The sequence below is a fragment of the Strix uralensis genome, chromosome 3, assembly GCF_047716275.1.
Source record: "Strix uralensis isolate ZFMK-TIS-50842 chromosome 3, bStrUra1, whole genome shotgun sequence".
Taxonomy (NCBI): Eukaryota; Metazoa; Chordata; class Aves; order Strigiformes; family Strigidae; genus Strix; species Strix uralensis.
This window is the reverse complement of record NC_133974.1, coordinates 72,848,194-72,869,725: the sequence shown is the minus strand read 5'-3', so window position 1 is coordinate 72,869,725 and position 21,532 is coordinate 72,848,194. Positions and strand designations below refer to the sequence as shown.

The 21,532-nt window shown below is 39.7% G+C and overlaps 1 protein-coding gene across 1 annotated transcript in view; it reads left to right on the top strand.

Annotated features, from left to right (window-relative positions):
* Window positions 1-21,532, top strand: part of MTHFD1L (methylenetetrahydrofolate dehydrogenase (NADP+ dependent) 1 like) — a 159,321-nt gene that overhangs the window by 86,676 nt on the left and 51,113 nt on the right. Inside the window, exons 21-24 of the mRNA XM_074862861.1 lie at window positions 5,320-5,459; window positions 7,096-7,137; window positions 8,208-8,308; window positions 8,723-8,900. Coding sequence (XP_074718962.1) covers window positions 5,320-5,459; window positions 7,096-7,137; window positions 8,208-8,308; window positions 8,723-8,900 — 461 coding nt within the window. The remainder of the gene's footprint in view (window positions 1-5,319; window positions 5,460-7,095; window positions 7,138-8,207; window positions 8,309-8,722; window positions 8,901-21,532) is intronic.

The window sequence follows — 21,532 nt, the reverse complement described above, 5'->3', positions numbered from 1 at the left end:
ACTCAGAGAGTCTTGAGTGAATAGTAATCTACTATTGAACATAACTTCATATAATCTGCTTTCTGAGAATAAAGTTTATTTTGGTCAGGACTTCTTGTGGAAAAAAACCTATTAATAGCTGTTAAAACTGTTATCCTTTTGGTTTAAGAAGCCAGGACTGCCATATCTGCTGATTCAGTCAAAAGCATGGATTGGGGGTTAATGGTCAGAAATTTTTGGTTCCTGTACCTCTGCAGACCACATACTGCCCTTGCATCTTTCTTTAGCAAAGGGTGAAAAGTACCCATTACTTCCAATGAGCTTGTGTTCTGTTAAACTAAGCAGCAAATATTTTTCCTATTACCTTTTCTCCTAGGCCTCACAACAACAACATAAATCTTTGATAGCCAATGCAAACTATTTTCTTCATGACATGAAAAATGTTCAGCCTTTAATATATGCGTGTGTAGTTTTCTGCTGGACTTTGTGTCCAGCGGTGGTAGCAGTGAGTCCCTGTGTTGCATGCCATCTGAGAATGCATTGGAAGAAAAATGAACAGGAAAATTTCCTCTGTTAGGAAAGAGGGGGGAAAAAAGAAGGAAAAAGAAAAAAAAAAAAAGTATCTGTTACATTCCAAAGTCAGTCATAATAATGGAAGTTCACATCAAATAATTGCCAGAGTCAGAATGGACAAACATCTGGTTTATTCATCCCTAGCTATACTAACAAAAATATGATATCCTGTTAGAGAAATCACTGATCATCCTAGTTTATCTTGGCGGTTGTGCACCTTGGTATTTTTCACTTAAACAAGAACATATCAGTACTTTACAGCTAGCATGCCTCCAGCTCCAGGTTCACAGTTCATGTGCTTCTGTGACTTTGAACTCTTCTTTTCCTGAGTTTACCAGCAGACAGCTGCACCAGAACAGATATGTTTACATGTGGGGAGTAAATGGCAGCTTGCAGCTCAGAGTTTCCATTTCCTTTTACATTGTTCAGGAATTCAGGCTCACAATTCGTGTCCTAAAGCCTTGCCTCATGTGTATGCATCTGACTTGTCCCTTTATAATACAAATGTTTTATTTTGACATTGATCCGTTGATAGAAAGGGCTGACTAGGGAAAAGCTACTTTCACTAGAAATTACCCTCAGTTTACATGAAGTTCAACTGTGGGTGAAATATCTTTAAAAAAAAATTCTAAACATCACTTTCTGTAAGGCTTTTCAGCAGTATGTAAATGTGAGACTAATGTGGAACCACTTTATGCAGCTATAGCATGATAGATGTATTTTTAGACAGAGAAAAATTACATTTTGTATTAAGCATGACGATGAAATCTGATTAGCTTCTTAAGCCATGACACTTTCTATTTAAGCTATTGTCATGTGTAGGTGATAAAATATTCCCAGATGTGCTCGGGAAGGCAGTAATTCCGTGAAGAGGTTCTGGTAATTCTAAACAAAAACCAAAACCATCAGAGTGATTTGTTCATTTGCCTGAGCCCTGAAGTGGATTTAGAGACTTCAGTGAAGAGCGTCAATTGTTCTTGACTTTATGCAGCCGGACAGACTTATCATCATCTCTATTGCCTAATTCCACATTTATAAGCTTTTACTTCCCCTTTTGTACCTGATTTTGATATTTTGGGTTCTTGCTCTGAATGAAAGCTGTTTGTTATTTGGTATTAGTTAATTGGTTATTTGGGTAGCTGAACTGAGTGAAGTAAATGTTAGGTAAATGACCTGTAGAAAGACCTGTAGTAATTGTGTTGTGTTTTGGCTACTGTTGTTTTGAAACAAGATTCCTCAGTTACCCTAATGTGTTAGAGTGTGCCTAGCTTTTGGTCATCCTCACATGGATCTTTTATAAGAAGAAATTATTTGAACTTATTGGAGCATTTTCATGCAATTTACTTCAGATATATGTGTATATTCATTGCTAGATTTGACCTATGGCCCACTATTAAAAGTAATGTAGTGGTAATGCACTGCTGATACATGAAATTTTAATTTTTAATCTTCATTCTAATGTTTCTTATGATACTTGGACTATAAAATTGAAGCATAAAATCAAACAACAGAGTATTTGTAGAATTAGGTTTTGCACCATGTGGTGGGAGAGTCCAGAGAGCTGTACTCACTGAAAATTACACCCAGAAAATAATCTTTTAGTATTTGTCTGGATCATTGTCCTGTCTTGTAAGTGCAAGAAAGGGATCCAGAATGCAAAGCAAGGCCTGGGACTAAAATCACTGATCTGGGTTGGCATATGTTACCAAGGAGTTGTGTTCTCAGACTAGAAGTGCAAATACCTGTATGTTTTCTATGAGCTTGCTGAAGACAAATCATTTACCTCTTTACTTTCATTAAAACTGCTGTGTTTGTGCTGGGAAATCAAAGCAAGCACTTAACACCATGCTGGTATCATCGCATCTGTTACAACACCACTACCTGCTTGCAGGGCAGCAGCCCAGGTAGTAGTGATTCACAGGGCTGGGAAATGGCCACTTGGCAGGGGACAAGGTGAAGAGGCTTTTGGGGAGGGGAGCAGAATCCGGGTAAAGGACTGTGTAGGCAGGTAGTAGTGGTTGCATCATAAACTTTCCTCCAGTTGAGGTACAGTAGACCACATCTGCTTAGGTAGATATTTGTTCCCAAAAATCTTCCATCGATGCACCTGTGATCTGTAATTGCCGCCTTTGACAAACCATGTATGAGAAATGATAACTGAAATAAATGAACCCATGTATTACTTTAAATTTCCGTTGTTATGTTTAAAGTGATTAGCTGTTTTATCTCATAATCTCTAAATGTAGACTAGCCTGAAACTTCCATTCATAGTCTGTATTTGTTTTTCATTGACACTTTCATTTGAAAGCAGGAAACAATCTGAAAGTAATTGTATGAAGCATTTCAGCACAAAGATTTTAAAATATAATAGCTTGGCATATTACTCTGTCTTCTTACTATTCCTTGGAGGAAATAAAACGGAGTTGCAACTTGCATCCAGGCAGCTTTTCTGCTACATCCTGTTTCCTTCTGCACACTGGAGAAAGCACTGATGTTCCTCTCACCTCTGCTTCAAATGAAGAAATCCCATTCTCCATGTTGTAGCACTCACTCCGGTGAACGCCAGTATTCATTTAGCTTTTCGGATGTCAGTATAAGATTTGGGTTGTTTAGGCAAATGTGCATTTTGCCCTCCATATCAACGGAAAGCATTGCAAAAAATAGAGGAATATGCACAGCTACCCAGGTAGGTGTCCCTGCACAGCTTTCCTGGATGTTTGCCCTGGCTGCTTGAATTGCCTGAAGGGTGGCTCGTACCTCCTGAGAGCTGTGAAGTGTATGAGCAGTTGCTGTGCCTGCTGACATCTCTGCTTTTCTCTCACTGAAAGGTAGACTTTCAATCCCCCTTTCTCTAAAGAAAACTGACCCTTGAAAAGGCTTGGCTTGAAAAGAATTAACTCCCTGGAAACTTTGTTTGGAAACGTTAGGAGACTGCTATGTGTATATGCTGGCAATCTCTGTAAGAGACAAATTATTTTCCCACCCTCTCAAGTACTTGGTAGTTTATCTGTTGTTTATATTAAAGATTGATCATGGTTATATATTCCTGACTCAGAGTTCTCATTAATCATACTGTGCCACATAAGAGACTGGAGAAGAAGAATGGGGGTTACTGGAAAACGGACATGTGATCCCTGGCTCTGCTTTTAATACGACTTATCCTGACATTAGCTTTGTTCCTGTGAATTATTGTGTTTGTGTAAACCTCTTTTTTCTTTTTTTTTTTTTTCTTTTTTTGTTTCCATGTTTGGTATGTCTGTTTTTCTCAGAGCTATTAAAAAAAAAAAAAAAAGATGATATACTTATAATAATGATTTTGGAGAATGTTAATCGCAGCACTTGCCATGTTACTATTTCAAGAGGTCCCTGCTCCCCACCACATGCCCAGCCCCTTGTTTGCCAGCTCTTGCTTCCTCCCCCAGCGCCAGCAGCCATTTCCTCCCTCTGAGCAGAGCCATGCAGGCAGTTGTTTCAGCCTGTGCAAAATGAAGAAGAGGTGGAAAGGAACAGTGGGATGAGGACAAATGCACAAAGGCAGGGACTTCCTGAAGCATACTGGCTGCCAACAGAAAGATACCTTCTCCCACAGCAGCAGAGCAGATCTGTACCTCTCCTCCTCGTTGACCCTGCTGAAGGTTTCCAGCCCGGAAATGTTCAATCAGCTGTTTGTGGTCCCCTCCCCTTCTAAGCATGAGAGTGAAAATTTCAGGAAAGAGGGAGAGAAAGAAAAGGGAATTTACTAGTTTTGCAAGCTGATTGGGATTACGAGGACATGTTACCAGCCCTGCTTAGAGTCAGGTCCGGAAGCCTTTGGAGCAAGCTATTTTCCCACCCTGACTTGTCTGGCTGAAAGTCCCTTCACATCATCCAGAGGCATGCATTGAACCCAACTGTTCAGTGTGTTCTGGTGGGAAATAGTTACATTGGCAAATTTTCAACCAAAGGGAGTTTTAATCCCTTGATTTTTTTAATTGCTGTGTGCTTGTGTTTGTCTAATAAAAAGAAATTATTCAGATTTTAAAAGAGGCAATTGAAATAATTGATATTTGACAAATCAGAGCAAATGAGCTCTGAAGAGACTGACATCATTTAATACAGATTATCTTCTCTTTTATTTGTAGCTCTCCTATAAAAATACCTTGCCAGGTGTATCCTAATTCTGCACAGATTTTTCTCCTGAGACATGTTACACTAACGTCTGCTTCTTTGGTGCAAAATCCCCTTATAGAATTCACTGTTTAATACTATCTTGAGACATGACTTTAACCACTAGTTTGTGTTTATAGTTAAACATTCTCTCCACAAAAGTGAGAAATAACAAGAAGTTCTGCAAACCTAGGAGAATTTAGGTCCATCAGTTGTGATGAAAGCACATCTTTAGTGAAATCAAGGGAGGAGGAATAATGGAGGGAGGTCTCATATCTGTAAGAATTTGCAAACATTTTAAATAAATGTAATTACATAGAGGACTAGATGTTTTTAAGACTTTGATTCAAGCTGATTTGGATTGCTTGGGGTTTTTCCCCCCATGTCACTACTTTTGATGACATATTGTACATATCAAGAACAAGATAATTTATTTCTGAGTGGGGAATAGTTTTTAATCAGACTCAGTAATGTAAATAGACCTCTATTTGAAAGTTCAATCAAAACTGAGTACTGGTGTATATATAAGTGCACTGTATGCTAAAGTAGAAATATCCCCCAGTGTTTAACCAAAAGCATGTTTTATGTGTGGTTTTGTTTTGTTTTTTTAATGTTTAACAGTAACTGAAGCTGGCTTTGGTGCTGACATTGGGATGGAGAAATTCTTCAACATCAAATGCAGAGCTTCTGGCTTGGTTCCCAGTGTGGTTGTACTTGTTGCTACAGTGAGGGCTTTGAAGATGCATGGAGGTGGGCCAAATGTAAGTTTTTGCACCTTTCTTGCAAAATAAAATTGTTGGTAATATTTGGAATAAGTAAGATATCTTGTTTTAAGAAATATTGGGGGTAGTCTGTGGGGCACTATTTAGATATCCCTCTTGAGTTAACGCATTATATAGATGTTACCTCCAAAGGTAATGCAGGAGTGGAAAGGCACAAATGAAAGAGCGCTGAAGAAGTACGAAATTTTGCTGAGGGATGGAAGTTGGTTAGCATTAAAAAAAAAAAAAAGCTATAATTTGTACACACACTCTTTTCCCTGCCTTTTGAAATAGCGTTTGGAAGTGCACTGAAGTAGTCACAGGCTGGGAAAGTGGGAAGTGAGGAAGAATGAGAAGAGTCTGGGTTGCAGTATTTGAGTGGAAGTATGGAATATTGTTAGTGATGGTTTTGAGATTTCTTTCAGTGCAATAATGGGGACCCCTTCTGTCCTTTTAATCTGCTCAGGTTAACTCCCTCAGGGATGCTGAGCTAACTGATAAAGTTTTGCAAGTGTTTTCCCAGTGTACCAGAAGTCACTGTATCATTTTTTGCTATTTAGCCACTGATTGCTGTTTAGCACTGATTACCAATTGTAGAAATACTCCTCAGTCATACAGTCAGATCGGACTCTGCTAGCCAAGCAGCCAGACACTTAACTCTTAGAAACATTTTCATCTGACCAGCAGCATGCAAGAAAGTGATGCTGCCAGGGAGACAGTCACTGGGTGAAAATAGCAGAGCTGTTTCAACATGGAATGCATGGTCTCTTTTACAGCTAATCATCTCTTAGAGCTAAAGCTGAACTGTCCTTTTTCAGTCTTTCAGGTTGACATAATTATATAACTTTCTAACATTTTAGTCCACTTCTAATGCAAGTTTTCTTTAATGATATTCCTCTATGCCTATCAAGGCTGATATATTGTCACATGTGTTATCATTCAATCTAGCAAAAGCAGGACTTGAAATATGTCTTAATAACTGACTCTATTTCTGTCTGATCTGTGTCTTTAGAAGTATAAAGCATTCACTTGTTTACATAATGCATCATAGAGGCATGCAAAGTACCAGATACTTTTACTGGGAGGTTAACTATAAAATGGACCAATGCTTGAGACAGAAGTGACTAAGTCCAGTGTCTGGTATCAATGTATGTGGTCCTTGGAGACTCAGTATAGTACCCTGGTGATACTCTTTGTCTCTATACCTTTGTGCTTTCCAGCAAAGTAAATTATTTGCATGCAGTTCCTTTCCATGGGCACTAATTACAGGATGCCCGAAGATGATGTTCCAATAGTTACTCCTTCAACCAGCTGTTGGAGGTTGCTGTCTGTTGTCTTTCATTGCTGGTGCACTGCTCAGCATGTAGAGTGGGATCCAATTACCTCCTCTCTAATAAATCTTTTATAACTAATTGCTGAGTCACTGCCTGCATCTTGCCACCCAAATACAATAGGAAGTGTTGCTATTCTCCATGTGACAGTGTAACTTGGGACAAAACAGAAGCTGCAGTCAAGCTATGATGTTGTGCACAACATATGTGCTGACTGGCAGTATAGAAAGTAAGCAAAAGTGCACTTCTGACCATTTAGGATTATGACAAATGTTAGTCTGTGATGACTTTGCTTATTGTTCCAGGTAACTGCTGGTGCCCCCTTGAAGAAAGAATACACAGAAGAGGTAAGAGGAACTTTTATAAAACTTTAGGATAAGTTTTTGTTTAAAGGGACAAAATAATATCTGTATGGAGAATCAGAATTTATCATTCCTCTGTCTGGATAGTGTACAGCCTCAGGTTTGACAACAGCACGCTCTAACACTGACATTCAGTAAATACCTGTAGCAAACATTGCCAACAAGTAAAGCTATCTCATCGTCCCCCAGCCACGTGGTGTTATCCCTTTTGTGTGTCCTGTGTATGTGACTGCATGGTAGATTGTACTGAGGAACTGAGCTAGCTGAAAAATATATCTTTTTCAGTAGTTTTCCCAGGACGACTAAGTTTTCAGACTGGTCAGCTCTTCACTCTAGTCCATCATACAGGCATTTATGGAAGCACAAGACCAGAGTGGTGCAGGGGTCAAAACCACTCTCTGAAATTAATGATAGCTTAACCTGTTCATTAAACAACAGGTTTAATCTGTCTGGTGTGGACGTCACTCCTTCAAACAAGAGTGGATTCTAACAGGTTTGCTTTCTTTGTCCCTTCACTGTACACAAATTCTGCTCTTTTGGTTTTATCAGGCTAAGAATATGCGTGTTGTTGCAATTAAGACAAGGCCTACAAAGTGTGATGTAAAAGAGTAAATAAGGAAACCCAGTATGTGCTTTTGACTGGGATATGTCTGTATGTATACATTAGACTATGCATCTAACACATCTGTATATCAAACCCCACCCCACAACTGTAGCTTGTTTATAATCTTTGCAAACAAGAGACTAACAGCCCTTTCACAATTGTGACAGGCAACGAATTATCAGCTGCACTGTCTTCTTGTGTCCCAGAGGAGAGCAATGTATTCATGTACAAATTTTGGACACTGTTTAGTTACTTAAATATGTCTGTTGCTTATTAATTGAAATAAGAATTAATAAGAAGTGCCAAAATATTTTTGTCTGGAAGCATTTCACTTGCCTGCAACTGTCATGATCAGCACTGTTTATGTTCAGTTTAATTAATGGAAAATTCTCTGGCTGGAGAAGACTTGATGTATCTTACCATTTCCATTAATTTTTATTTAATTGCACAGAACCTTCAGCTGGTAGCTGATGGCTGCTGTAATCTACAGAAACAGATTCAAATTACTCAGCTCTTTGGAGTTCCTGTTGTGGTTGCTCTGAACGTCTTCAAGTAAGTCTATTCTTTCATTACTCTTGTGAGTAAATCCATAGTTCAAATTTCACACTTTTTTTGGTTTTAAAATTAACCAGTTTTGGCATGAAGAAAATAAGCTATTAGAATTTCCTTTTTTCATCATGAATATAAAGACCTTTAAATCCTTAGCTTATTCTTAAGGTTTTAAAACCACCAAAAAAGTATATACTGTTACGGAACTATTAATCTTCCATGTTAATTAGCTATAGCAATTACAGAAAGTGTTCTTGAAACATGTAAATACATATGCTGTATGTAAATGCATTATATCTGTGGCACAGTTTTTATATAGACATGCTTTACAACTGCTGATGGTAGAATAAGGCTAAGTATATAAGGTTATAAAAAAGAACTAATTAAATTAACGAGATGGAACTGTTTGGTTGGCAGAACTGACTCTCCTGCTGAGATTGATCTGGTGTGTAAGATTGCAAAGCAATCTGGAGCATTTGATGCTGTACCCTGCGATCACTGGTCGGCTGGTGGTAGAGGAGCAGTAAAATTAGCTCAAGCTGTGGAAAGGGCAGCCAATCAGAAAAACAGTTTCAAATATCTCTACACCTTGGAGGTAAGATTTTTTAAATTTTTTTTTTTAATGAATGCATGCTGTATCAGTGTTGGATTTAAAACAAGAACATTGCAACAAAGCTATCTAACGTCCTTGGAAAGGGGCTTGGCTTGGCTTAAAATCACCAAATCTATGGAGAGAACAGTCTGTGGCTTGTCTATTCAGAGGAGCAGGTTACTTGCTGGTAATGTCCATTATTTAGTGCATTGAATGATGTTTCTGATACTTTCTCATTTAACATAAAAGTATGTCTGTAGATGGAACATTCACAAATTATTGTGTGACACTTGTCCACAAAGATCTCACAGTCTTGATGTTTGTCCTGAGAATCAGCTAAAATGAAATACAGTTACTGTCTCACAGTCATGGGATTGCACCAAGTCGTGGCTCCCTGAAGCATTCACTCTTGGTATGAGAAGGGTGTTACAGGTAGCATGTGCAAGCTCAGGGTACGCGTCTGCCCAGCCAGACAGGTCAACACAGAGAGAAAGTGCTGCCTTTACCAGCACCCACTTATGCACCCACTTACACACCCACAGCCCTCAGATGAACATGAAGAGCACATGTGGCCCAGTTCTGTTTCTTCTCTCCTGCTGATCAGGATTGGAGTCTGCTAGTGCAGTATGGCACACACAATACGTGGGTCACTGCTGCTGTTGGCTTTAGATCCTCAGTCTCTCCAGGAGCAGCCCTCAGCGTCCCTGCCCTGCTCCAGTTGCTGGCACCAGCACTCATGAGCCCCTTGAGGCTAACGGCTCACTCCAGCTGCTGGCACTCAGACCTCTCCTTCTGCTCTCTAGTGTTCATACATACACAGCTAGAACAGAGATCACACCCACACGGAAGGTAATCAGAAATCAGATTTAATGAGAATAGAGGACAGACTGCGTCCTCAAGCACAGAGCTCAGTCAGACAAACTACTGACCAGACACCTTTACACTCAACTGGCCCCTTCTTCCCCTTTTTCCCTCTATTTTTTCCCACACTTGTTACTCTTCAGTCTACCTTGATTACTCCCTTTCCTCATCTTTGGTCCTTCCACTAAACATGCCCTAACAATCTTTACACATTCCCACAATCCTCTTCAAAAATCCCATTATAAGTTTTACACAGTCCCAGAATACTCTTCTTCCTACATCCCATAATGAGTCCTGTGCTGCTGCAGGGTATCACCGCCTTTTGTTTGCAAAGCTTTGTCATGAAAGTTTCCCCACTGACTCACCTTGGTGCATTTCACACCAAGGACAATGGTCTCATCTTTCCCCTTGGATGGTGTTAGGAAGCAGGCAATTTAGTGTGCTCTAATTTTCACTGATTGGGTTTTTCTACTGATTAGGTTTTTCCATTTACTATGGTTCCTCCACCTATCATTGTTCCTCTGCTCCTTGCTTGAGCTTTGTGTTTAATTTGCATAGCCCTTAGTCAGATAAGCTAACAAAGGATAGTGTGGTCCAAGTTTCAATCCTATGTCTGCCAGAGATGGTGACTCTTTTTCCATGTCTTGGAGACTTTGTTATTGCTGTCATCTGCAAGGTAACATCACCACATCATGAGCTGTCAAGAGGAGCAGCTTGCAAGGAAGGACTGCTTAGACCCCTGAAAGCATGATGCTGGAGTACCACCGCGCAGGCAGAAGATTCAGAGGGATGTAGTGCTGAGGAGGTTATACAAATGATTTCTCAGGACCTGTCTGACTATCGAAATGTGTGTGGGTTAAAATTTGGGCAGCAAAATCGACTTCTCTGGCACCAAGGAAGCCCTTATCAAATTTCAGATCCTGTGCCCCAGTTGACAGTGCTATTTTAAGTTTCTTTAGAAAATGTTTGAGTGCTATTTTTTAGCAGCAGAACCTCAGCTTCATTCTTTTAAATGGCTGAAGTTTCTGTTTTGATTCTTCTCTCCAGAAAAAAGTTCAGCCTGAGGTAGATATACCTTACTGTTGTCTTTCACCCTCTCTCCTCCCTGATACGTACCTTGAATCTGTTGCACTCATTTTATTTCTTCTTTCCACCTCCCCCACTGTTTTACCAGTAATCCAACCAACTACTGTTAGTATTAACCACTGCCTTCACAGTATAGCTAGAAATACCTTGGGAATAGAAGTGCTGCAGCATCTATTCAAGGTGTTTTGCCAATGGAACATTTTTACAGCCAAAAAATGGACATTGTATCTGCCTTTCTGAGTTTGTCTCTAATGAGATAGATACTCTGGAAACTGAGGATATCATTTTATGGGTTTTGCGTAATAAAATGGGAAAAAAAATGCTTTCAGAAATACATGTAATAGTTTTCGCCATGGGACACGTGTTACAGAGATAGCACATTAGCATTTGATGAGTCCCATATTTAATCTCTGATCTTACTATGTTCGGTGTAGCTTTACAATCTTGTGGTATGAATGAGTAGAAGGGGTTGGTAGGGGTGGACTCTGCCTCTGTGAAGTTAAAAAATGAGATTGATTTCTACTTTAATGTCTTTCCCAGACACATTGTTTTGTGCTGTGTTGTATAAGCAGCTTGATCTTAAGCACAAAGGGAATGAATCACATCTTTACATCAACTTAATATCTGGTAACTTAACCAAGTATTATAAGCCTCAAAAATATGTTGAAGGGATTTTATAAAAACATATAAAGATTTTTAAATGCTGTAAAAAGGTACATTCAGGCCAACAAAAACAGTAAAGTGTAAAGTTCAGGCTTCTGTTTCATTCTTACTGTGCAAAGGATGGGGACTGAAGCAGTTAGAAGCAGGAGAGTGAAACACCCATGCTGTCACTTGTCATTACAGTAGGTCATTTGGTCACTGGGCTCACAGACACGTGAAGGAAAGCCACCTTTTCCAAATGAGCCTGCCCAGATATTAATTAAGGTTGTAATAGGATTTTTTGATGTAGCAGCTTTGAGAACTGATTTCTAATGTTCAAAGTGGTAACTATGACAGAAAATTAAGAGAGAGAAGAGGTAGTAAGATGGGATTCAGACAGGTAATTTCCCCGTCATTGTGCCTAAAGGGGATGTAAGTAAAGGACGTAGTTCCATCCCTCATCTTTCTAGTGACTGACACATTTGTCCAGTTACTTGAATACTATTAAGTCCTAGTTGCCTCGAGTTTGAAGGAGTTAGCTGTGGTGTGGTGTGGTTTGGTTTTTTTTCTTTCCCTTTTGGAAGGTCAAAGGGGGAAATATTCTGCATAAAACCACTACCACTTCATGCATGTCTCTGTCTTTATGAGATTACTCTACGCTTCCCTTTACTTCATGTCTCCATTTAGTCCTTTAATGTCTGGGTTTTTTTGTTTTCCTCACTCTGGAAAACTTCATCAGAATTTGCTTCCAAAACTGGCTATAATTAGAACAACTTCCAACAGCACAGACCACTGTAGGCATAATAGGTTTATTCAGCATTTTGACATTTTGTTAGAAAGCATTACCCAGGGGATTTTAAAACAAAACCCAAACCCCCTGTATGTAAAATTGGTTTAGATCCTTTTTTACTAGTTAGACCAAAGTTTACATCAAACTATATTGTTAGTATACAGTCAGACATATAATTAGAGGATAGTCCAGGTCAAATGGGCTCTCTTTGGCTTCTTTCCAAATGGCATGCCTCTCTGCAGTGCTTTATGTAATTTCCAAATGTATATCTGAAAACAAAGACTTCAGTGAAAGGTGTTTACAAATATGTGTAATGTGAGAAGAACAAGAAAGTCTTTTTTAGATCTGTCAAATACTGGTAAAAAGTTGAGGATCAGCTATTTTTTTTCTGAATCCTGAGGTATGTTTATACATTTATACCATCTTGTCCAGTGATATCCAAGCATGTGCCAAATGAGCAATTTTAGACAGTGGACACAACACAGTTGTGTCAGTTCAGGACTCAGGCTCAGCTAAGCAGTCCTGTTGAGTATCATAGCAAGCTAGTCTAATTAGAAGACTGTGCTAATGTGGTTATATTCCTTGAAGCATCTCATTCAGTCTGTTTAAACTTCCTCAGGTGTCTCTACATGACACAGTGTTCTGTAGTCCCATTTTTAGATTGCTTTTCAGGTTCTCTTTGTTTCTGTAAGCAAGCAAGATTTTGTTTTTATCCTAGTAGCTGATGCTTGTACTTTTTTTTTTAATACTTCTTGATTCTAGCAAGGGTTTGTTTGACATTTGGTATTAGATGAACGAATATGTTTTTCAGGAATTGAAGTGAGAACAGAATAAGCTTCAAGCGTATTTTGAGGGCAGTGCAAAAAATAGCTGCATGTATGATTTTGGGAGTCCGTATGTGTGTCAGTGTCAAGAAGTGACCTCTGACAAATAACACCAGCACTGTTGTCACTTCAAAAGCATAAGAAAAAGATATAAACAGATACAGTGTACCATGAAATTCTTACAGTATTAAGCATTGCACAAAGCAGGGGGGGTTCAGGAGCAAGGATGAGTTTTCATATGATAGGCTCCAGAGTTTATAACATAGTTTAAAAGATTATTGGCAGTAGTTGTAATAAATACTACATTAGTGTGTGGTTTTAATATGGATTTTTGCCCCTACTCACGCTGACCTCTCTTACTTTACTATTGAATTGGTTTCTTGCCGAGTATCTCTCTTCAGTGTTTGGAGGATGGGTTTGTTTTAAAGGCCTCCTGAACTCTCTATGAAATAATCTGTGGGGATTTTTTTTAATATATATTCTTGCTACATATGGAAAATATCAAAATATCAACTCTCTTATCACTGTTCACTTCCCTTCTGGGTTCACTTTTCTTGAAGTATGGGTCTTTAAGTTGCAGCAGAAAGCTATTACTCAAAATAAAGTTGACTGACCCGTTAAAAGCAAGTTTAGATAACTAGGGGGAGGATAGGAGAGGATGGAAAGATATGCATCCCATTCCCAAATTTCTCTGGCTTCAGTGCCTGTTCTTGACAGGGTGGGGGAACCTGTATTCCCCACTAATGCATGCCTGTTGAGTAACCTGCCTTCTCTCACTGTCCTGGTCTCCTCTCTTCTTCTGTGGTGAACTCTCTCTTGACTTATAGCAGCCCTCCTCAACAGAGAGAGGAAACACAGGTCTGAATGAAGGTAGGCATTAGGTTTTAAAGAGGTGCATTGCTGCTTCCTGCAAGGCACCTGGAGCGCAGTGGGCTAACACTCCAGGAGATAGAAGAGAGGAGAAGGACAGCCATGTGGCATGAGGCAGGATCAGCATATCTGGCCAGTCAGCAAATTAGCATTGTCCCCTTAAAGGTCTGACATGCTAATCTGACAGATACGATTCAAGAGTGTAAAGGTCAGAAAAGGGTTGGTCCAGTCTTCCAGGTTTGTCAGGTGACACGTATTTTTGCCAGTGCTCTGCCTTTACGTAATACCATGGCAAATGAAAATGTGTCCAGGTTGTAGTGTAGAAGTTGACTGCACAAATATTTTGGCTAAATGCAGTGAATTGCCTGGCCAGCCTGCAAAACAAAGGAGAGCTTTTTCAGCTTGGGGTCATCCACTGGGAATGAGGTTGAGTAGTGGCACTTCTCAGAGAGACATTCAGGCAGTTAGCAGCCTCAGCACTGGTATTTTTCTTCCCCTGCTGGGAGCATAATAACAACTTGGACAAATCTGGAGCATCTGAGCCCACAGGTTTGTCTGCCCCTTCCTCTGTTGTGCTCTGGCAGTATGGTATGGGCTGCCACTTGGCTCATTTCTTCCAGTCTTAGCTTCAGCTGTCAGAGACAATGGGTCACTCAGAGGGGTCTAAGGGTAGCATCAAAACAGAAAACTCTGATGGCAGCAGTTCTCTGTGCGTTATCTTCTCTTCCATCCTCTGACCACAGTCTCCAATAACAAGAGTGAGCTGTGAGTAATGAAGTAGGGAAGAGACTGGTCAGTGGAGGAGAAGGCTCCTTGGTGCATGTACTAGGAGAAGGGGAGTGGCTCTAAGAGGAAGGCAGAGTCAAGAAGGGCTCATGGAGCATGGGTTTGAGGACACTAACCTCCAGGGGAATGACCTAAGGCAGAGTGTTTCTCCTCATTTGTAAACTGGTCATCTTTTCAATCCCGGTGTGATTGAATGGGGGCAGGTGTCAGGGGTATTTTCTGTTTCCTCCACTAATACCATGAAGCCACTAAACCATGAAAGCCATCCATTGTGTGTCTGCTGTCACATCAGCCCAATATACCTCTGTTCTTTTGCCTAGGAGGTAAATAACTTCTGTGTTGTTCTTTATACAGCATAGAGTTCAGTCATGTGTGGACCCAATGGAAGGTCCTTAGGCACTGCTGGAGTAGGAATAAATAAAATTATGCTCCTTACTGAAACTTTTCCTAATAAACTACAGAGACATTTGTCATCTTGAAATGCACGCTGTGCTGTCCTGCAGGGTATGCTAGTTTTTAAACTCTTTCCCCCTCACCCTACTGCTAGTAAGCCATCTAGCAGAGAAGCCACATTAAAGAGGAATTCCACAGGGCTGTACCAGCCTCTCCTCCCACTCCCATCAGAGAGATTTTGGTGGAGTCTGGACACTTCTTTCACTGAATTGGGTGTTCTAGGGTTGGAAGCTATCTTTCTTCCACTCTGTCTCTTTTTTTTTTGTGGCTCTTGACGGCACTGCACTTTTATGTTTGTTTTCATTATTTTCATATTCTTCGGGTGAAACCATTTTCTTAGGCACAGCTGGGGTTTCAAAGTTGGGGAAATGGAAAATAAATCTCTAAGGCCACAGGCTTAGGTGTTGATTCATGAACAGTATAACTTGACTGAATGTGCTTTTCCGCAAATTAAAAAACAAACTCTTGTCCTGTGCCAACAAAGGAAGAAGAGTGCTAAGGACTTGGGAATCCTTTTGTCAGCTCCAGATCTTCTGGAACCAGAATATAGAGATACTTTAATAAATGTGGTTTTATTTTATCCAGGGGAAAAGCTAGAAGTAGAAGTTCAAATGTGCAGAGTCAGCTATTGTTTTAGCACTGCACTCTGTCACCCCACACAGCACCTTCAGCCATACTCCCATCATATGTTTTCATTTGGCAACCTTCCCAAGAAGAGGAGTGAGTCTGCATACTGTTTCACTTAGCCAACCAGAGATTCTTTATTATTGCTTTCAGTGAATGCATAAGTTAAATTTTTTTTTAAAAAGTGCCACTGCCTTGAATTTTAGACTATTTTAAGAATTTCTGTTAAAACACAATCAGCTTAGCAACAATAACCCAGTGGTTGTGACCTCATAATTAAACTGGTGATCTCATAATTAAACAGTGAGACTAAAGTGGATGTTTAAAGAATTTGAGGTATTAAATGTCTAAGTTACAAGTGAATAGTGCTTTTGTATATTCTCTGGTTAAATGCATGTTTTTCAGCAGAATCTTAAGTTTTCTCAGAGAATAATAGTTTTAAATATTTATGTTGTATTACTGTGTCCTTTCAGACAGTGCTGCACTGACAGGTGTTCACTTAAGGTATTCAATTTAGCTAGATAACACCAGTGCTTCTCGTAGTAGTGTGACTAGTTGCAACCTAGTGGAATGAAGTATGACTACGGATTTACTGCTTTTGACTCTGGCTTTTTGGAGACATTTTCTGTTGGACTCTCTTTTGTTGAGGAAGTCAGGGGGAATGTTTAACAGCAGAAGAAAGGAAGGAGGAAAGGAATGGGGATTGTTTTCAGCAGTCTCAGGGATTGGACGTGGTGAGTTAAAAAGATGAACTCCTTTCTCCAGTAGCCAATTAAAGTCAGGTGTTCAGATTAGGATACAAAAGGTGGGAATCCTGAGCACAGTCCCAAACCAGGTCCCTGGTAATCTGCATGTTTCGTTTCGCGTGATACTGACTTGTGGCAACAAGACTGATTTCAGGAATCCCAGCCCAAGCCACATGTCCCTGTCCCAACTCGCTGTTTCTGCTGGTACATACCAGTGATCAGATTTGAACAGTTTGAGCAATTCTTTCTGTAGAGATAGCATTTAAGCCATCTCTGTCTCACCGCTTTATATTGGCTTTGCCTTTATGGTAAACTGGATGTGTGAACTGATCTGGATTACAATTTTTTTTTTTTTTCCCCTGGATCGCTTTCTCTGGTATGTGCAGCTGCACAAACAGCGGTGCTGCCCTCTCAGTTGCTCTGGCACATGGATGAGTGTGAGCAGCAGAGGAAGGGAGGATAAAGGAGGGTCTGTTGAAGCTAGTCTGCTGTCCATCCTCATCAAGCCCCTCATGGAAAAATGATAATCCACAGCCTGCTGTTATAACTGAAGGAAGAGATGAAGAGTGAAGAAAATATGAGGAAAGGCTAGCAGAAATAAAACACTGTTAAATTACATTTTGGTAAAAACCTTCCTGTTGATAGTATTGGAAGAAAGAAGACTGTGTAATAAACAGCACCGATTTGCACTAACATCATATTTTGCAGGGGGGATGACCTGGAAGTAGCAGTGTGGCTGGGTGACACTGGTGTGATTTTATTTTGGATAATCAATTCAGTCTTGGGAATGACAGGTTCTCCTCTTTATCAGCGCGATTTCTTGGTTTGATTGTTCTCTATCAAGTAATGAAATGTACAGCCACACAGATTTGTGAAAGCAGTTTGTGCACTTTTGCTGTAACACTTGTTATGCTTTAGCCAAGGAGATAATCCTGTTTATGGTGTGGGTGCTTGGCAGCCTCAACAAGCACGTGTGTTTGTGCTTGCCTCCGAAGAAGCATATGGCTTTGGTAGCTCTTGAATGTGTGGGATTTCAGAAATGCACATTATATCTGGCAGGGCTGGGGAGGTTGTTTGATTCTGAGAGAAGCATCAAAGCTACTTAACTGTCAGCAGGTACTTACACTGTGTGGCCCTGTAGCACCTTCTTATGTTCAGTATAAATTTACCTTGAGTATTTCATACTATCATTTTCTCTGAAACTGCTGTAATTCCTTCAGCATTAGTACTAATACATAGTTGCAGATCTATAAAAGTCAGGTTTGGTCTAAATCCATACTGCCTATTGTGTATCTGTCACCTGTTCTCCACCTAAATGTACTTAGTTGTGTAACATTCACAACCTTACATAAGGGAAATGAGAAGAACAGCTTTTATCACTGATCCTAAATCTTTCATGCTTTTGACGTTCTGCACGTTTTATAAATATCGTTATCACTGCAGCTGTCCAGATAGCAGAGGTGCTGCGAAACTTAAGTTGCTATTCATACAGGTGCATCAACACTCACCATTTGGATGAGACTTCATCCTCCTTTCATTAAGGCTGTTTTACTGATGACCTGCGAATAGTTGCATCAGTATACCTGAGGGTGCTGCGTTGTAGTTTGCCAGTGGGAATGAACAACTGGTTCAGGAATATCCTAGGCCATTGTGGAAAATTCTCAGACAGAGAATAATAAAGACCAAAGTGTTTAAGGTACATATAGGTAACTCACATGATTTTTTTAGAAGAGTCTGGTATCAGCTGGAGCAAAAATCCAGCTTAAAATCCCTTAATGATTTAGTTACTTGTGCAGTATGCCTCTATTTTTCAGCCCCTTTGAATTCAGCTAAGCCCTTTTCCATATGGATTAGCACTGTGAAGTGTTACTACATATGGTGGATGCCTGTGCCCATCAGTGAGAGTATTTCCATAGTGATGTGTTGAAAACCTAAAGCTAAACTTGCCCTAAAGACCAGATAAGAAAAAGTAAGAACTGTTCCTACAAGTGTCTTGTAAACATCCAGGCTTCTGCTATGGCACATATGTAAAAAGTCTCTTGAATTACTAGAGCTTCTTTTCTGATAAATACCATTATGTTTTTTTCAAGAAAAAAAAAAATTATTTCTCATGTAAAGTACTAGGTAACTTTTCTTTGGAAGATACTTCTTTAAGTTAAATTAAAATGAAATTTCCCAACAGTATTAATTGATAACTGAAACACAGGAAGCTTTTTAGCTTGAAATGCTGTTATGTTGTGATTCTAAATAGATAATTCCTTTAAAGTCCCACTAAATGCTAGGAAACAGGTGGATCCTTAGCACGGTGTAGTGTACTCCTTTCCCTACTCCTGAGACTTCAGGAAGGAAGCATGTCTGAGAGTGTGCACGTGCATGGGCTGTGTTAATGTGTATAGGGTATTCGTGCCTCCCTCCTGGTTCCTATCTGAATTGGGCTCAGCCAGGACTCATCTGTCTGTGTTGTGAGATTAAATAGGCTGACATTCTCCTCTGACACCATGCACATTGCCCTACTATTTGTATGCATGTGCCTTGCAAAAATATGTGACGGTCTCAGAAAACCACTTTTGTTTGCCATTCAAACTCCCGCAACTGCTGCCCCACTGGTGAGCCTTCTGAGGTTACATTTGCAAAGTTTGAGGTGTGGGTACTGGCCTGAAAAATATCTGAAATTCTGGTTAAAAAAAAAAACAAAAAAAAAAACCAAAAACATAAGTCCGTAGGGATATTGTCTGACTGTCCAGCTCAGACTCAGTCATGCAAGGTGTTGCACACATCCCGGGAGGAGCAGAATGCCGCCACTGTCATTAAAGCAGTCTCCTCTGATGTTAGCCAGAGCCCTGCTGGGTTTCATTTGGAAACTACAGTTATGGTCACTGAAAGGAGACTGAGGGCATAATAATTATGCTGCTGTCAAATTAGTTTGAAATATTTTGACACAAATGCTAGTTGAATCTAAATTAACATCTCCAGCTCAATGAATTGACAGAGGTTTAACCAGAAAGCTGTTAGTTTTGATGTTGGCCTACTGACAACGGGGAGCAGAATTTCTTTTGCCTTTGCTGTTGCTGTTAGTCCTTGACTGCAAGCAAACAGCACCTAAAAGGTAAATTAATAGACACATTTTGCATTTCCTCCACTGTGTTCAAAACTGCTGTGCGTATGAACATATTTAAAAATCAACCTGAGAGAAGTATCATCTTGTGATGACTATCCATGTCACTGACTATTCCATTCAGCTTAATCCTTCCAGGAATTATATCAAGCGTATATGCAATGTGTTACCTCCAATCCTCATTAGATTTTTTAGCACTGCTTGGATTCCTATAAAAAGGCTGAAGTCAGGAATGTGATGACATTCCACCCAATTAAGGTTCAGTAATCATATAATCAGCATGTTCAGAAAATGTCTTGTGGAACATCTTTAAACCTCACTTTGAAATTTCATATCTGAGGGGGGATTTTATTTGGGCCTTAGTAGCTCTTAACTGCCTTATACTTAAGCTACTTGAAAGTCTGGCAAGGTTCTTTTCTTGTGATGTCTCTGTTACTGAAGTTCTTTATTAATGTAAAGGCAGACTACTTTAAACTTTAATTTTTCTAAAATTCAATCATAAATACAAAAAAGATCAGTCTGACACTAACCATTCAACTGATGTATCTTTGCAGAAAAACCATTACTTCTAGACAGGCATTACAAAAATGTGATTAACTGTGGAACTTCCTATAAATGCACCAGGTTGAGTTTGTTATTCACAAACCAATTTCTTGCCTTTGTTGGAATAAAATTAAATACTTCTATTTTGTGTTCTGGTGCTTTTTGTATTGCTTGAGATTACCAGGTCTTCTTCCCCAGGTGGTGTCTCTTTAGATTTTTTTCAACACTTCTTCCACATGTGTTGTCAATTAAATATGCTAGAGTACAAATTACTGATGGGATGTTCCCTGAAGTGTTGCACACATCTCTGGCTGTCTGTGGTCAGCACTGAAGTAGCTGAACTGGTGGTATGATCCTTCCTTCATCATCCTGTTCCTATTGAAAGAACTTTAAGAGGTTGGCCTGTTCAAAATAGGCTATAGGGGTCACAATTGCTGTCTCCAACATTATTCAAAAGGAGAGAGAAAGAAGAAAGAGCTGTTCACTCGAAACAAACAGAAATGATGGCACAAATTGTCAATGCCTGATCTGATCTCAAAAAACTGTCTGATTAAAATCTGTAAAAGGATGTCTAACAGCCCAAATGGGAGAGTCTGCATCTACCTTCAAAGAGAAGTCATAAAGGCATAACACACGTTCAATTTGAGCTGAATGACATGATGTGGATACTCGTGGAGACTGGGGTTGAACTTAGTGACTTGTGATTTCAAAGTGTATCCTATAATGCTTTAATATTTTAAGTGTCCAAAGTGCTTCACAGTATCAACGCTACAGTTCAAAATACATATGTTAGGAAGGATAGGAGGTGAGAGGAGAATAAAAAAAACCCCAAAAATTGCAATCAAAGGAGCAGTTGATGGGTTAGTAATTTTCTGCTACAAATCCTTGCTTCTCAGAGGAACCTTCCCTGGCTGCCTGCTACCTTGTCTTGTCCACTCATTGTACAGGTTGTCTTTATTGTGAAATTAAATTTATTTCTCTAGTGATCCCTGTTAACCCAGTGGAGCTTGCCTCCTTGTATCTGCAGCGTGTGTTAGCTCTTGATTCTTAAAACTACATGGCAGTAATTTTCTTCCCCCACTTTAGGCAAGAGTGTAAGATCATGTTGTTAACTTTGTGATGCACAAATTGTGCAGTTCCTAAATGATGGAGTGGCTGAAATCATGGTTGTGATTCATGTACCTGTAGCTGAATATCATATCCATCACCAGTGCCCTTTGTTTCATGCTTTAGCAAGCCTGATTAACAAGGATGAATCTAAATGAGAGATTCAGATTTCTCACTCAGCAAACAAG